Source organism: Chanodichthys erythropterus, chromosome 21, assembly GCF_024489055.1.
Source record: "Chanodichthys erythropterus isolate Z2021 chromosome 21, ASM2448905v1, whole genome shotgun sequence".
Taxonomy (NCBI): Eukaryota; Metazoa; Chordata; class Actinopteri; order Cypriniformes; family Xenocyprididae; genus Chanodichthys; species Chanodichthys erythropterus.
In genome coordinates this window covers 30,749,115-30,767,477 of record NC_090241.1, presented here as the reverse complement: position 1 = coordinate 30,767,477, position 18,363 = coordinate 30,749,115, and the positions used below count along the sequence as shown (strand labels likewise).

Genomic DNA, 18,363 nt, shown 5'->3' with positions numbered 1-18,363 from the left:
TCAACTCGTTAATTAACTTTAACTTAATCGTTCAATCAATAGCCGTGTCGAAATAAAACACGGTCGTTAAATTATTGCACTCACCATTTTCGCGCTTCATCCTCCCTTCTCTGCTGGGAGCGCGGGTGCGGCCGCGGTGTTCGCCGACAGCCAGAGGTTCAAACTAAGTTTACACGCCCAACAACAGCTCCTCGTGTGAAAAAGAAACAAACGACGAAATAACGCGCGTCGAACTCGCCGATCAGGGGTTCATGCATGGTGATCCACCGCACGCGAGAGAACACTAGCTAGCCGGAGAAAAAAGTTCCGTCGTTTAAACTTTAACAAACGATTTTCACTGCTCACAAATAGTTTCTCAGGGGGGGAAACGATAAAAAGGCAAATGTTTGGAAAAAAATGTCTGTAGAACTTGCCAAAACAAATGTTCCAACTTCTCATCAACAGCTCCTTGAATTTACACACACCACGACAAAATGGCGTCATTACCTGCCGTAAACCAATGTGTAAGAGGCGTGGTCAAGAGAAAAACTTAATAATTTAAGTGCATTTAACTTAAATTTATTAACACATTCTAATTACATCCAAAATTTAGTAGAATATACTTATATTTTATAAGTAATGCAATCAAACTTCAATATTTTAAGTATATTGTAATTATATAGTTTAAGTAAATATAAAATCCGGGCTAAGAGTGTATGAATTCAAACATTTCTCATCAAATTTTTCTGAGCTATACTATCTGCATTCATTTTATCGTTTAATTGTCTCCATTTGTAAGGAATTTTAGTAAAAACCTCTAAGACAAACTTATATATTTAAATAGCTTCAAAATAGCTTAAGATTTTCCTCTGGGAGTATCTCTATAACCACACTGTCTCTCTATTTTAAATGCATTTATGCAGACAGGTTCAGTTAGGTTGCATAGAAAACACTCAGTCGTGGTGTTCCTATTCGGTTGAAGAGGGCCATTGTGTGAGTCCAGCCCAAGTCTCATTTACTGCAGATTTTACCCAGACACACACATATGCACACAGTATTTCACTCTCACACTTTGAATCTCATTCTTTGTGACACATTCTTATCTCCCTTTCCCTCTTGCTCACACACGCTCTGCTCTACTGTGATGTCTCAAGCAGTCTTGGTCTGCCGGCAGTGCTCGCTCATCTGGAGGTCAGACACACAGTGGGGGGGAGAGATCGGTCAGACAGAACAACACACGCTGGCTGAGATCGGTCAACCCGAGCAGTAAACCATGAAACGGTGCCGCAGGCTTTGAAGATCTCACTGAAGAGCAAATCTAAGGCTAAGCACACAAGGAGCAGACGAGCTGTGGCGATACATGAATACGCAGATTCCCAAAATAGGGAGGAACTTAATCGGGAGAGTTACACAATACACACGGTCACTGACTCCGGGGGCTTTGAGAGATGAACTTGATTTTTAGAGGATATTTCTCTGTACTAATTCACCTTTGTTGTTACTAAGGTGTTGTGGGCAGTTGCCATTGTGTTACTAGGGTGTTTTGAGTAATTAAACTATTAAAGTAATTGAGTAATTAACTATTAAAAGTAATTTTTAATAAATGAAGTAAAGCTGAAATGAAATATGAATATTAGATGAAAAACTTAACCTTAAAATCTTAAACTAAAATTAGAAATGTTGAAACAATCTGAAATAAAATTGAAGTTGCAGTAATAAAATTACTAAAACTAAAATAAAATAAATGAAATTTAAATAGAAATATAAAAAAATAAAAATTGGCAAAAGCACAATAAAATTGTTAAAACTGAAATTAAAACAAAAACAAATTATATTATATATATATATATATATATATATATATATATATATATATATATATATATATATATATATATATATATATATATATATATATATATATATATATATATATATATATATATATATATATATATATATATATATATATTGATACTAAAATTAATACTAAAACAACACTGTGAGAGTGCTTTTGGAATAGTTTTTATTTATTTATTTTTTTACAAAATACATTTTAGTTATAAAACAAATAAAAGAAATATGCTGAATTCTCGCACCAAAATATTTTTGATTTTATTTTTTAAATCTCCATCTTTGCTAAAATTCTAGGGAGTTTACGCTGGTTGTATGACTTTATTTTCTGCTTTGGAGAAATATTACAAATCTGTACAAATACATTTGGTAGAATAAAAGACAATTTAATAACAAAATAACATGGTTTCCTTAGGTTAATAGAGAGACGGATAAGGGACCCCTTGTTAGATGATGTTAGATATTTTTCACAAAATTGAGCATTTTTTGTTGTCCCTGCAGTATAAAACTCCCTGTTAAAGACCCCATATCTAAAAAAGTACAGCTCTTATGTGCATGAATGTGGATATGGGTGGTTAGAAAAGTAATAGCCACATTAATCATTTATGTCCATAGCACAAATAGGGGCTCTATGATTTCCGCGATGCAGAAAATGCGGACAGAATCGTGGAATCCATTCATAAAAACGGAATTTACTATATAACGCGGAATGTCACGGAATGAATTAAAAACAGGTCAGTACACGTAGATCAAATTGTGATATAGACTAGTGTCCGTGAATATTAGACCACAAAAGACTATTTTAAATATGAATCCTGCATGCCTGTGTGACTCTGAAATGAATGATGCGGAAGCATGGTTTAATTTACCTCACACCGCCTCACACACAATCGCGCGGGCGCACGCACACTGAAGCATGTGCGACGCTCACAGTGTTTTCGTCCTCTGTCGCTTCACTATATGAACGCACAAAATACATCTCAGAGCTGCTCTGAAAATCGATTCATCAGCATTTAACCGCTTTGTTTGAGAAAACTACTGTCATAAACACAGAGAAACTCAAAGCTCTAGGCAAACCGTCAAATTAAAAGTTTGATTTAACTTGACAGAAACATATTACTATTGTACAGTAGAATTTAGATAAATTAATTTATTAATAAAATACTAAAACTATATTTTTAAGGGGAAATCTCATTTTTTTTCTTCCATGTTTTAATTTTAACAGTAAAGCTCTGTTGTGCAGCACATTGTTTGACAAAAAAGTTTAATTTAATGATTATAAGATAAATTAAATGGTATGCGTTCATTCAATTGCCAGAAAAAATAAAATGCACAACAGAATTTCTGAAAAAACAAAATATTTCATAAAAATATATTTTTTAATTGATAAATATTGTTGTCTTTAAGAATTCAATTAATTAGACATGTTTATTAAACATTTAACATTATTAAAATGGAATCCAGAAAACAGAATTTGGTAAAAAATAAATAAATAAATAAAAATTTGAGGGGAAAGAACAAAACGTATATCATAAGGGCCCTAAAAAAAATTTTTTTTTTTTTGGTAAACTTTTAATAAATTGTTGGTGAATTGGACAAGATTCATTATTTCAATTAATTAGACATGCTTTTTGATTACTAAATTTAATTTAACCATTAAAATGGAGTCCAAACAAAAAATAAAACTGCAAAAAATGGAATCCAGAAAAATAAAAACGGAAAAAACGCAATTTGGGAAAAAATAAAACGGAATTTGGAAAAAAATAAAACGGATTTCATAGGGCCCTACACAAATTATGCATGACAAATTACTTCAAATCAAATGACAAGTGAGCTACAGTAATGCTTGCCTTGGCAAACACCACTATGTGATTCTGTCTTGTTGTCTGTTTTGTTAAAAAAAACATTGCTGGAAGAGAGATGCTGGAACCTTGCTCAGATGGAGGTTATTTGATTGGGCAAGTTTAACTTCCAGCATTCCCATGCCAGAGGCAGTCCTGTCTCTCCTAAGCACTCAGTAAAAACTTGTGTGCAGGGCTCTTCTTCTCAGCAGACAGCAGCTGTAAATTGATGTGTTGCTGTAGAGAACACATGCTGTTGTCATTCACGCCGCACTTGATAAATAACATGCCTTCTTGGAAAAGAAACACGCACTCCAGTGAATTCGCTTGTGATTGTTTGTGTGTCTACATGTGCCCTAAGATGCCGGTCGCTATCCAAAGTGCTGAAAGACACAATAGACAGCATCATATCTCACAGCAGACAGCGATACGTGTTGCCAGGTATCCACACTTGACATTGAGCAGAAGGGACTCTGTCATAAAACCTCATTCAGTAACTCTTCTCCTCTCGCCAACTCGGGAGTCTATATTTAATTGTAATGGGGCAGTCACGTTAGAATTATTATTATTATTTTTTATTTATTTTTGTTAATTTTGTTGGCAAAATGCTCTATTCGTCTATTGTCAATAGTGTAGCGATGCATGAATCACCGTTCATACAGAAGTTACTTTCAAACCAAGCAGCTTTCTGTTGGTCAACATGGCGAATTTGAATGGCCAACTTGAACACAAATAATCTGTACGAGAGAATTACCTTTTTCCCTCATGCGGAACTCCCAATCGAGTGGATTTCTGTTGAAATGACTGTTTTTCATATTATAACTATGGCCACATAGACACTGCAGCTAAGTTCGGTTGTCAGTTCAGCTTTTAGTGTTTAATCCTGTTCTGTACACACACAATTCAGTCATCTACGGTAGTGGCAACCGAAAAATGCAGGTAGTGACAACTGCATTTACAAAAATTCTACATAGTGTGTACTTAACCGAAGTGAACAAGTAGTTGTTAATGACGTATTTTAACATGCATCAGAAATGTTTCTCTCTTCTTTATGAGCAGACGGTGTAAGAAATCAACAGGGAATGCAGTACAAGCCTTGACTCATTCGTGTTGCTAGATCTTGTTTTGAAAAACAGCGAACATGAACAAGCCACCAAAAAAAAAAGAAGAAAAAAAAGAAGAAATCCAAATGCTTTAGGGCTGCAACCACTAATCGATAAAATCGATAATAATCGATAATGAAAATCATCAATAACTAATGTTATTATGGATTAGTCGCATCCGCCCACCCTGCACAGAAAACCTCCGCCACCTCGCATTGAATTACAGCACCAAATAACACATTTCGTTGGACAAAATGCATCTAAAATTAGTGGAGGAAAGGTACAAGCCGCCCAAAAAATGAGAATTCTTTATTTTAAGCTCTTTAGCATATAGATATATTCACTAAATAATTCACTAAATATTTTCACTAAGTTTTCATAGCATTCAGTTGCCACGTTTGTTTGAAGGACAGCATTGGGCAGAATGTGGAATAGTGTGTTTTGTCAGTAAAACAAAATAAAAAAGAAAATTGGGCTTTTTATCCAATTAATTGATTAATCGAAGAAATAATTGGCCAACTAATCGATTATCAAAATAATCATTAGTTGCAGCCCTTTATGCTGAAAATAAGACCAAAATATTGTGATCTGTACTTGCTCACTGTAATAACTCTGTACACTTGATTGCTTTATGATCAAAGCTTAAACAACAAGCCCAAAAACACACCCTGTGAAGCAGCCTTTCCAGGCATAAGCAAAACACGACACCTCTGACAACTTGATTTAAAATTGCTGAACATAATGAGTCTTTTGTTGCTATAATATTTCTTTGGCCAGAATAACAGATACCAAACACACAAGATGCCAGAATGTGGCTATGGCTACCACGTTGTGTATCATTGCAGTTTCGGGAGTAGGGTTGGGAATCGCAAGAAATTTTCCGGATCCGATTCCAGTTCCGATTCCAGTTCTGCCTAACAATTCCGGTTCCATTTAAAATAATTGAACAACTAATAAAAAATACTAGCAACGTTGTACTGTCCGAATGAAGGCCAAAACTTTACAGATGAGTTATATAACATTTATTGTACTTCACAGAAAAGATGAAGCGTCTGTTTTAACTCTAGAAAATCACTGTAAGAGCTTAATAAAACACTGCAAGTGTGCATTAAAATATTATCCATAAACTCTCTCTCTCTTTTCATTGTATTATCATCACCAACATAGCGAAAAACACAGAAACACTCGTTACAACTAACAGTAAACAAATATATAAAGATCTTATGCCTTTCGGGTGGTGCTTAATAAACTTTATACCCATAAATAAACTCAGATGAACTGTAGTAAAGTGCCCTCACCTTCATTACTGCCATATCCAGTATCAATCTGGAGACTTTAAGCTGGATCATGAACATGAAGTTTGTACTTGTATATCCTTGAGTAGCACATTTTGGCACAGTCTCTGTTTTGTATTGTCCCTTTGTATTGATATTCGTTCAAAAAGCAGACCGGTGTGAAATGATTGGCGCAGACATAAACGAATTTCGGCAGAACTGAGGGAGCATTTTCCTGGAAAACCAAGTTAATCCACCTCGTTTTCAGCAGCTCAGATTTAGGGAGTAAATGGAGAGAGCTATGTGGATTAATCCATCCAGCTACAGAACACCTTAATCGCTTGGGAGACATTCTCATCAGTGCAGCAATGGCGGACTCGTTGTAAACAACCCGCTCAGGGCGGTTCTATGTTTAAACTTAAGTGTCAGTCAACATTTGTGGGCGGGGCCTGTGGCTTTTGTGACCTCACACTGCCAGGGATCTGGAAACGGCTCATTCTGAGACACTGCTTATGATTTATGGGGATTAAAAAAAAAGGAGTGGGTGGATTTTTATCACTATAGGGTGGTTGTGTACACACACTGCCAACACATATTTATGTCCAAACACCAGAAAAAAGTGAATTTTGCACAATAGGTCCCCTTTAGCTAACATTAACAAAGATTAACAAATACATTAAAGGTGCCCTAGATTCAAAAATTGAATTTACCTCGGCATAGTTAAATAACAAGAGTTCAGTACATGGAAAAGACATACAGTGAGTCTCAAACTCCATTGTTTCCTCCTTCTTATATAAATCTCATTTGTTTAAAAGACCTCCGAAGAACAGGCAAATCTCAACATAACACCGACTGTTACGTAACAGTCAGGGTGTACGCACCCCAATATTTGCATATGCCAGCCCATGATTGAGGCATTACACAAGGGCAGCCAGTATTAACGTCTGGATGAAAGGCATTAGACAAGGGCAGAACGTCTGGATCTGTGCACAGCTGAATCATCAGACTAGGTAAGCAAGCAAGGACAATAGCAAAAAATGGCAGATGGAGCAATAATAACTGACATGATCCATGATATCATGATATTTTTAGTGATATTTGTAAATTGTCTTTCTAAATGTTTCGTTAGCATGTTGATAATATACTGTTAAATGTGGTTAAAGTTACCATCATTTCTTACTGTATTCACGGAGACAAGAGCCGCCGCTATTTTCATTATTAAACACTTGCAGTCTGTTGGCCACGGAGCACTATCAAACTCATTCAGAATCAATGTAAACATCAAAATAAACACTGTACTTACGCGATTAGACATGCTGCATGACGAACACTTTGTAAAGATCCATTTTGAGGGTTATATTAGCTGTATGAACTTTTTTTTATGTTGTTTAAGGCAAGCGTGAGCTCTTGGGGCATGGAGCACGGGATATAAAAAGGGCCACACACCCTGAATCGGCTCATTTCTAATTATGCCCCACAATAGGCAGTTAAAAAAATGAATTAAATAAAATCTATGGGGTATTTTGAGCTGAAACTTCACAGACACATTCAGGGGACACGTTAGACTTATATTACATCTTTTAAAAAAAAGTTCTAGGGCACCTTTAACTAATGTATTGCTCATGGTTAGTTCATAGATGAACCTTATTGTAAAGTGTTGCCACAAATTAGATAAGATGCTTGAACACACATGTAAGATCAAGTGAAACAATATTTTTGTAAGTTGGATTCATAAAGACTTGTTTCTGAAAGAATGATTCAGTGATAGACATGTTGCTACCTAGTGACGTAACAATGCAATTATTTACCATTTATTTTTGTCAAAGGTTTAATATGCATGGGTGAATCATTGTCATTTAGGAATTAGATCATGTGGGTGATGAAATTGAGAATGCGATCTTTAAAAGATGAATTGCTTTGTGCACCTCTCTCTCTCTCCCTCTCTCTCTCTCTCTCTCTCTCTCTTCATTGATATCTGACATATGAGTAGCGCGAGGTCTTTTCAGTGCATTCATTGCTATAATATTCATGAGGTGAGACATTTCTATTAAAGGATGCGCTCCCCGCACTTTGCCCACCCATCACACCAGAACCGTTTTCGGAAACGAAACTTAGAAATCTTGTTCTTTTCAAAAAACACTACCGGCGAGAACCGGTTCTCAGTTTCCCAGTTTTTCTCTCCCAAACCTATTCAGTGCAAATTCTGCCCGTAGCTGATTCTAAAGATTTCATTGGTCATGTCAATCACAGTGCTGATTGCCTACACAATGCTACAACAAATACTAACCTCTAACCCTACTCCACAGCCCTTACCCATTGAAACAGGGTTGGATTTGCACTGAACTGGTTTAGGGAAAAACATCACACTGTTTAGTTGCCTCATAGAAATGAAGTAACATTATATAATTGAAGACTGATTTATCATTATTTTTACATGTGGTACTGTAGTGTTGTGTGCTGAATTATGGGATGTGCATTGGGAGTGTAGTACCACATGGGGGCAGTGCTGATCCAAATCCCTTTCTGCCACATTTCTGCTTTACACTTAACGCTGATTCTAAACATCTCAGTGTATAGGCGCCATTCTGTTCTTTTAAAGGACACTTCCCCATTGTAGCTGCTTTTGACTTTTTTGACCTGTTCTTAATACTGTGTGTGTGTGTGTGTGTGTGTGTGTGTGTGTGTGTGTGTGTGTGTGTGTGTGTGTGTGTGTGTGTGTGTGTGTGTGTGTGTGTGTGACAGAGACTGTTAAAGACTAATTAATCTCCTGGTGCCCTTCCCGTATCAACTGCTCATAGATTAACTAAAGTAAATAGTCCTGTTTCTACCTTCATGTATCCCCACAGAGAACATCGAGGCAGAGAGAAGGCAACTCTGCATATCAGTTTATGAGTATTCCAAAATTATGTATCAAGTTTTAATTTATTAATGTTCATATAAAAGTCCTAAACAGTAGCAATGGCACAAAATTTAGTTAGTGTGTAATGTTGCTGTTTGAGCATAAACAACATCTGCAAAGTTATGATGCTCAAAGTTCAAAGGGAGATATTTTCTTTTAAAGAATTCACAGTTTAAGGACTACAACAAATGGCTGGTAAGGACTACAACGAGCTTCTTCCCAGGTCAGTGACATCACTAACCCCAAAATGTACACAAACCCTGCCCCGAGAACATGCAACAAAGGGGGCAAGGCCATGTTGAGCTGCTTCACAAACGAGGGTCAATTCAACGCTGGATTTACACAAAAGATTAACATGACAGCTCATGTTAGTCGATAAGTTGAATCAACTCCACAGCAACTACATAAATTTATCCACTAACCATTCAGAAACATTCAGTTGCATTCTAAAAGTTGTAACTTCTTCTTGAGTCTCTCCATCAGTGTCCACTCCGGTTTGAACAATGTAAGGCTGAACACTGTTACTGAGAATCCTCATTTTGTCTGCGTGAGATTCTCCAGTTTTGTTGTTGTTGAGCAACTGAAGCGCGGGCTGTTAAAGCTCCGCCCTCTTCTGGAAAGCAGGCCAGGAGCAGCAGCTCATTTGCATTTAAAGGGACACACAAAAATGCCGTGTTTTTGCTCATACCCAAATGGGGCAAATTTGACAAGCTATAATAAATGATCTGTGGGGTATTTTGAGCTGAAACTTCACAGACACATACTGGGGACACAGAGACTTTACATCTTGTGAAAGGGGCATTAAAGGAGTACGTGTTTTGTTTTAACCAATGGGTTGGACCCCCTTTTGGCTTTCAGAACTGCCTTAATTCTTTATGGCATAGACTCAACAAGGTGCTGTAAACATTCCTTAGAGATTTTGGTCCAAATTGACACAATAGCATCACACAGTTGCTGCAGATTAGTCGGCTGCACGTCCATGATGCTAATCTCCTATTCCATCACATCCCAAAAGTACTCTGTTGGATTGAGATATGGTGACTGTGGAGGCCATTTGAGAACTCATTGTCATGTTCAAGAAACGAATTTGAGATGATCTGGTTTTTGTGACATGGCTCGTTATCCTGCTGGAAGTAGCCATCAGAAGATGGGTACACTGTGTTCGTAAAGGTATGAACATGGTCAGCAACAATAAAATCCCAAAAGATAAGCAAAAGACTCTGACCAGCCCGTCACTTAAATCACCTTTCTTCCCCATTCTGATGCTCAGTTTGATAATCTTCAGCAGATCATCTTAACCATGTCTAAATGCTTTGAGCTGCTGCAATGTGATTGGCTGATTAGATATTTGCATTAATGAGCAGTTGAACAGCTGTACTCAATTCTTTACTCGCCCAGACAGCCGTGTCTCAGTAATGAACTGAGCTCTCTTTCACGTCGTCTTGCGCTTGAATGGACAAATTCACACTAAATTATGTCAAAAAATGCCTCGGCGAGTATCCTAGTAGACATAGTCCATTGTGTCCTAAATGAACAAACATTTGAGAAAGAAAACGCATGTGTACAGTATCAGTATATCGGATCCGTGCATTATGTCTTAAAGTGACAGCAGCCTGATATTCTTGCTATTAATCAAACAACAAAAGATCTCACTCAAAAGAAATCACTCACTGCTCTTGACTGAATAATATTTGTAACATTGATTAATAAGATTAATCTATATTTAATTATACAGTGAAGACTATGCAGTGTCATTTTACTAGGCATGTGATGGTATTAAATTTTCATGTTGCGATTAATTGATGAAGCTTTATCAATCACGTATATCAGTATACGGTATTATCACGATATTAAAATAAGTTGCAAAACCATTTTTGTCATAGTTTCACAGGTTTAAGAACTCTTTTTGTAATAAAACAACAACTGACTGAAATTTTCAAAAAGATTAAAATGAAAAAGAATTAGGCTATAAAGAACAACAGATAACACTTTACTCTATTTAATGCATTAACTAAGATTGAGCAATAGCTACATTTGTTACAGAAAGTGTTATTTTTTGTTAATGTTAGTTTAGAAACACAACTGATCATTGTTAGTTTTATCTCAGGTCCATTAAATAAGTTATTTTGATTTTAGTAATGTTATTAAATAGTAACTAAGAAATTAACATTAATTAATAATAATTAATACTTTATAAGTATTTTTATTGTCAGTTTAGTGATAATGAATTAACATGTTAACTAATGAAGCTGTATGTTTTCAAAGTTTTACTGAACAATAACAAATAATCAGAACATTTCTAATCATTAAGGCATGTTGTAGTCCAGATTAAAATATAAAAATGTTTAGGTTTGAAAATAAATATCCTTTTAAGTCTTTTTTAAGTATTCAGTATTTGGTGCTGTGATGAACAACACTGAGATTACAAAAAATGAATGGCTGTTTGAAGCATTTTAAAAACTTCACTAGCGCAGTTACTTTGTTTGCACGGTTTCCGTGGTAACCGCTGCACGCTGCTGTTCCATCAGCGCCCTCTGCTGTCAGAGAGTGAACGCGCACTTTCATTCAGCTCGTCTCCTTCACTGGTTCCGCCATGTGCTTCTCGTGCACGTTGGGATTGTTTACATCTGTCCTTTTGACGCAGAATACAGCAGTGTTGTGCATTTTATACGACTGATGGGTAAAGTATTCTTAATTGCCTTATAAAAAATTAATAATTGGTAATAAATTATTATTTACGGTATTCTGAAGTGCCGACGATTTCAATATCGTGCATATTCATTATTGCATTACCGAATATCGGCACAAGTCTACATTTTACATTTGATTAATTCAATTTCTGTACCTGAAAATTACTGTTAGCTAAAAACCTGAAAAGCACTGTTTATTTAATTTGTATCTTTGTTCTACTGTATTTATTTTATGCTGTTGCTTGTAATTTGATTATTTGTTCTTATTTTTTAAGAACAAATTTTCTTATTATCAAGACTGTTTAATTGTCTTAATAATGTTTTAAATAATGTTTTAGGTATCGAAATTGAATAGAGAATTACCAATTTTCACTGGTATCTAAAATTTTGGGATTTCATAGTTTCATGGGCTGTAAAAATTAGTTATGCTAAAGGTGGCATGCTAAATATAATATTTGTTATTTTTTTACATTTTGCCATTATGCCACTTTTTTATGAGGCCATTGAAGAGAGGAATGAAATGATGAGCAATTGGTACTGGCATTACCACAAGCCACATTTGAACTAGACAACATACTGTATAAATATATTTTACAGACTGAAACTGTCACATGAATCCTAAGCAAATGGTAATACCCACTGATAATTGGGACTCTCTGGAGACGTCCCTTTAAAAATGAATGGTCACCTTTTAGCATTAACTGTAGAAGAAGAGCCATAATAGTTTTTGTCTCAGACAGTCCGACCCCATGACACGACATTTCAAAGTGATTATGAAATGTCCTCTATCACAGACGCTAGAAGCCATCCATCTCTCAGATTAGGACAGTAACTGCTACCCAACCTATAAAATAATCTCTTTTACTGAGTTGACTTTGAATGTCCCCTTGGGTCACTTTTGATTGTTTTAGACTCTTTTTAAGGCTGTTTTGGTGAAGGATTGGGGGCTAGCTCAACTGGCACATGCAATTATGGGTAGTGTTATGTTTCTTTTTTGCCTAAAGAGTTTTATGAGAAGCATTGCAAACGTTAATGAAACATAACTGAGATTCAAGTTTAATGAGTTATAAAAGAGTAATGGGTTGTTACCATAGTAACGGTCATTCTACTATTAAATTAAAAAGAAAATTATTGTTTGACAATCCGTTTCAATGTCAACAACTAATTGAGAGAAAGAGAAGCGAGCAAGCACGAGATGTTTATGTACTCACACTGAGCTCTCCATCAGCTGATATGAGATGAGATGAGATAGTACATTGTGCTGTTGCCGATGTTTCCATACAGTAAACATTCATTTATCTGAGCCTGAGGTTACAAAAGGTTATATATACTTGCCTTTATAAATTCTGCCTGAGAAAATGATGTTTTAAATGTGTGACAGAGTGTCACAGTGCAGCTGGTTCTCGATTAAGATTTAATTGAAGAAGTTTTATGATATACATTTAGTCTGAATTTATTGAATGCAATACAGTATATCATGCTGACTAATTTCATCAGTTGTACAGGACCATTGGGAAGTTTTATTATGTTAGAGCTTTATATCAGTGTTGAGCAGAATGTTTTGTTTTCATTTCTTTTTGTACAAACTGTTCAATATGACCACAAAGAAATACAATCACATGACTTTTGTTTGTTGTTGTTGATAAAAAATACATTTTATACACAAGTAATGTGAATACACCTCTTCTATGATAGACATGTTTTAAATGTCTGCATTAAAATCTGCATTAAAAATTAAAAAATAAACTCCGCTCAAGGCTGAAAACCTTGAGAATAATGTAACAAATATTTAAAATACACACAACGTGATTTGTTATTTTCATCGATTGACAGCACTAATATATATGTGTATAGTGTATACACACACACACACACACACACACACACACACACACACACACTCTCTCTCTCTCTCTCTCTCTCTTCTCTCATGACAGCACTTAATTCATACAACATGACAAATTGGATCATAAAAAAGGCAGGGTTTTATAGGGGTTTTTGTGTGTGTGTGTGTGTGTGTGTGTGTGTGTGTGTGTGTGTGTGTGTGTGTGTGTGTGTGTGTGTTTACCATGGCTAGGTTTGTGTCTCACATATTTTTACAACTTGTATATTTCTAAGTTCTTTTCATCACATTTGTCTTCAAGTAAAGAAATCATTTGAAAAGCAAGCACCTGCTCATACCTTTGGATCCTCCATCTCAGGTAGTGAAAGGGAGGGACGAGAGGAGGGAAGCAGAGAAGGAGGGACACACTCACACATTGAGACAGAGGCACAAAACAAGTACCCACTGTCAAAGAAAGACATAGACGGAGGAGAAGAGACTGTTAGAGAAGGGGGTTGAGGAAAAACAGAAGAATGTCTCACAGGAAGAGGAGCTTTACTTTTGGAGCATATGGGGGGTAAGACAGACTACTGAGTATTTGTGAGGCATGTGTGTGTGTGACAAGGACAGATGATGGTGACTTTGAATTCTCATTTGTTCTGTGAGTAACCATTCACAGAGCAGGAAACACATTGCTGGATGTTTATATGGTATTGTAGTTAATGTTCACTGGCTGCTCTGGTTTTTAGATGCCAACTTCCAGTTCTAGGATGCAGATGTTGACTACCTGATCAAGATGTTGGAGTTTTTAAAGATTTGTTTAAAATCAATTCCACTTATATATTAGACTTTTCATCGGTAGTTTACCTTGAGTCATACCTTTGGTGTTATCAGCAAGCATGATGTATTCTAATCAATGTTCGTACCATTTCTGAATGCTTTATTTTGATTGGTTGATGTATGTTTCAAGGTGCTGATTAATTTTCTGCAGGGCTATGAAGTAGTTCCAGTTGCATAAACATAGCCATTATGTTAAGGCCTTAAAATCTAGTATGACCCGCTAACAGTTAGTCAAGGGGCAGCCGGTCTTACTTTTCGGTATCAAATTAGGTCAATGTACGTTTTTATGTAACTGACTTAAAAAAGTAAGGAACAGTCTTAAAAAAAATAAAAATAAAAATTGATGACTAACTTGTAAGACAAGTCTTTGCAGTTTGTAACCTGCTCCAGGATTGTTGACAGCATTAGTTACATATCACTTCGTCATGAGGTTTTTCAGGATACACACCTGATAAACACATTATATAGACATGTACATGTTTTAAACATGGTATATGTGGAAAAACTGACACAGGACCATAATTGAAAATAATTTTTGTCTTAGCTTTAAGTGACCATGAAATCAAAATGGTCAATTCTTGTTTTTTATGGAATATTGCAGTATTTTTTTATGATTGATTTATCCAATATTTTATTCATGTACCCTCGTAAACTTTAATCAGAATAACTTATCCTCCCTTTTGCAACAACATGTTCTCTGATGACATGTTTACTGGCACGAGGGCGGGACAACCTGTCACTCACATGACATCACAGCAATAGCAAACCACAAGCATCCAATCAATTCTCAATGGACAAAATCAAGTCCCGCCTTACATTTTTTCTTGTTCGAGAAGCCTTTTTACACAGATATACATTAAAATGTGGAAGAAATAACAACTTCTGTTTCATGTCAACTTTTATAAATAGCGTACAGTCAAACCAAAAATTATTCAGACAATTTTGATATTTCTTATATATTTTTACTAGTGGTTGCAGGACACTATAGTTCATTTATATAAGTGAGGATAGAAAAATAAAGTAAACTGTGACATATTATACCCAAAAATTCTTCATACAGTGGACTACCAGTAAAAGTGATACAAATTTGGAACCAAAAATTTTTCAGACACTTTGACCTGACCATGTTTTGCTTAAAGCTCCCCTATTATGGATTTTTGAAAATTACCTTTCATGTAGTGTGTAACATAGCTCTAAGTGAATTTTAAGTGTTATCTGACATAATTAAGATCAATATTTTCTGACACAGTTTAACTCTGAGCTCTTGTCATATTTTATTACCATTTTTTTAAAACTATAGTGAATAAACTGTATTAATGAATGAAATGTTCAATGTGTCTGAATAAATATTGGTTTGACTGTAAATATGTGATTTTTTTTTTTTGCACAAGAAAAGGATTTGACTTTTGTATTTGTATAATTGTCTAACAGTAGAAAAACTTTTTTTTTTTTATTTACTATTATTTTACTATTACTTTATTATAACTATTATTATTTAAACTTTATAAAAAAAAGTTATTACTTATGCATGTACGTTTTATTCTTGCACATGTTGTCACTTGCCAGACACCGTCTTGTTGTGCCTGTTTGGTTAGAACGGTTCATTTGGAACGCTGAGAGTTTGATGATAGTAAGATGATGTCAGAGATTGCTCAGATGTGTCTCTTTAAACAAAGAGGGAAACTCGAGTCATGAGTAGTGATTTGTGACATTCATCTTGTATCTATTCCCTGAAACTTTAAATGTGAAGTTTAAAGCACATTTGTGTTGAAATAACAGATTATAGAAATAGAACAACCTATGATAGAAAACAATGTGTAATGTGCTATGGTACATCTGCTGGTCGTTGGCATTTCACCTACATCATCAGGTTTAACAGGTTTGTATTTTGGATTGCATAAGCAATCTGAAACCGGTTCTGTTTGATCCAGCGTATTTACAGACACATGTTCGTACAAACACACACTGATCCCCCATGTGGTGGTTTATAGGCCTTGTTTCCACAGTCAGCGACTGGGCTCCAATATTTACTCCTGAACTATTGTGTGTTTACAGTGAATCCGTGTAGATAGAATAGTTTACTTATGTTATATACTGTTTAATTACATTTTTAAATTAAAATCAATTTTTGTAATTGCCAAATCGTACAATGCCTTTTATACCTATACACAAGGCTTTTTTTTTGCAGCAGTGCCATTTTTGATTCCCTAAAGAACCTTTCAGTGGACAGAAACAAGTAATGAACATTTAAAAAGTTTCCACTAAAAAGGATCTTTTGTGCAATGTGGAAAGTTTCCATGGATGTAAAGGTTTTCATGGAACCATAGATGCCAATAAAGAATCTTTCCTCAAAAAACAGTTTCTTTTCGACTGAAGAAGGAAAGACGTAAACATCTTGGATGACATGGGGGTGAATAAATTATCAGGAAATTTGAATTCTGAACTGAACTAATCCTTTAAATTCAGCAATAAGTCATTTAAGAATATAAATTGTAGCATAAAGTACTACCATTTCATTAAATAATAGACATATCATGTAATTAAAATTACATTTTAGTCGATTTTAGTCAGCCCTGCTTCATTATTCAAAATAAATCTGGTGGACTGTTAGCTTAAGCAGCTAATAAAAGATCACTGTCCTTTCCTTCAAGGTAATGGCAATATTTGTTACTCTATATGCTCTACCTGAAGTGTTAATTCATTTTGTTGACACAACAGCCACTCTTTTCCCTTGCACTCAGCAGACGGTTGGAGGACGCACCAGTGCTGTGATTGACAGGACAGCACAAGCCCTGCAGAGGTCTGACATTTAGAGCAAAGGCAGTAAAGGGAGATTTTCTGATGCATCTGGTTGAAAGATTTGATCATGGTTATTGGTCCTTTTCAACACTTTCTTTGTTTTAAACAAAAAGAGAGGTTTGTAGAACCACCTTGTGGCAAGAAACAACATGACACCAATTACGTTAGCCAGAAAATTGAGGTTTCTTTTTCACGCAAAATTGCCATTGTGTTCAGCATTGTCTATTTTGATATTCACGAAAGGTCTTATTCAAATCTGAGGGCAGAGCTGTTTTTATACCAAGTGGAGTCATAACGTATTCTTAGAATAAAGCCGCAGCTGCTCTTCAGAGAAACGTTAGAGAGGCTGCTTCTCTCATTAGCGCCTCACAACCGCAAATGCCCTCGGCACAATTGTAGGACTTTTTGTTGAGCAGAACTGTTGAGTTTTCCTTCAAAATGACTCAAAGCGTTGTGCAAAAACACAAAGTAACAAGATCGGGGTTAAAGGTGTCACATACCGCACACTGATCGGAAATGTTTCAAGGGATTTTAGTGATGGAAATTGCTTGTATTAATTGATGATGTGCTCCAGTGGTTCTTCATTATCCTATTGGCCCTCACCCTTTGTTAACTTGATAGATTTGTCGAGTCATTATCACATCAAGTGTTAAAGTGCATGAGGAGTTTCAGTCAGCGCTGAATTGATCAGCCGTTAGCATTTAGCAGGCTCTGGGTGGAGATTGATTGCCAGAATGTGTTAAAAGCGTGAAATCAATTAGTTCCATTTTTGGGTAATGGCTATAAGAGCTTTACAGTTCTGTCAGATTTTAAATGCTTTTGGCTTTTGACCAATAACATGTTTGTTTTTCCTTCACAGAGTGGACAAAACCTTCTCCAGATCAAGACATATTTGGTAAGTCCTTAAATGTAGTTTACACACGTAGTACTAGTGCTAAACCAATGCATTTAATGTAATGCAATGTTAGCAAACAAATTTAAATATATTTAATCAGTGCTTGAAGTGGAAAAATAAAAGTGCCTGTAAGACTAATGCTGGACTGTCTGGACCAAGAAAGGGCTACTTTTTGAGAAAACAAAGGAAATTAACATTTGAACTCTCTCTTGCAAAATTAGCATCCCCATTCAAGTCGATCACACCTCAGCAATGCCTTAATCTACATTTCCTTTCCTTCACCACCTCTTCTCCCTACATGCGGAGATGACCTGAAAATCACCCAACATCTATATGGTTTAATGTGAACAGTTATCATACAACATTA

At 35.6% G+C, this 18,363-nt stretch overlaps 1 protein-coding gene across 4 annotated transcripts in view; it reads left to right on the top strand.

Annotated features, from left to right (window-relative positions):
• Positions 1 to 13,951: 13,951 nt before the first annotated feature.
• rap1gapb (RAP1 GTPase activating protein b) overlaps positions 13,952 to 18,363 on the top strand; it is a 59,702-nt gene continuing 55,290 nt past the window's right edge. For 2 of the 4 annotated variants that reach the window (XR_010893499.1, XR_010893498.1), the window contains exons 1-2: positions 13,952 to 14,039; positions 17,961 to 17,996. Coding sequence is in view for 2 of the 4 variants with exons in the window: in XM_067374521.1 (XP_067230622.1) it covers positions 13,996 to 14,039; positions 17,961 to 17,996 (80 nt within the window). In the remaining 2 variants the exon portion in view is untranslated. The remainder of the gene's footprint in view (positions 14,040 to 17,960; positions 17,997 to 18,363) is intronic. The other 2 variants (XM_067374521.1, XM_067374520.1) reach the window with 1 other exon arrangement.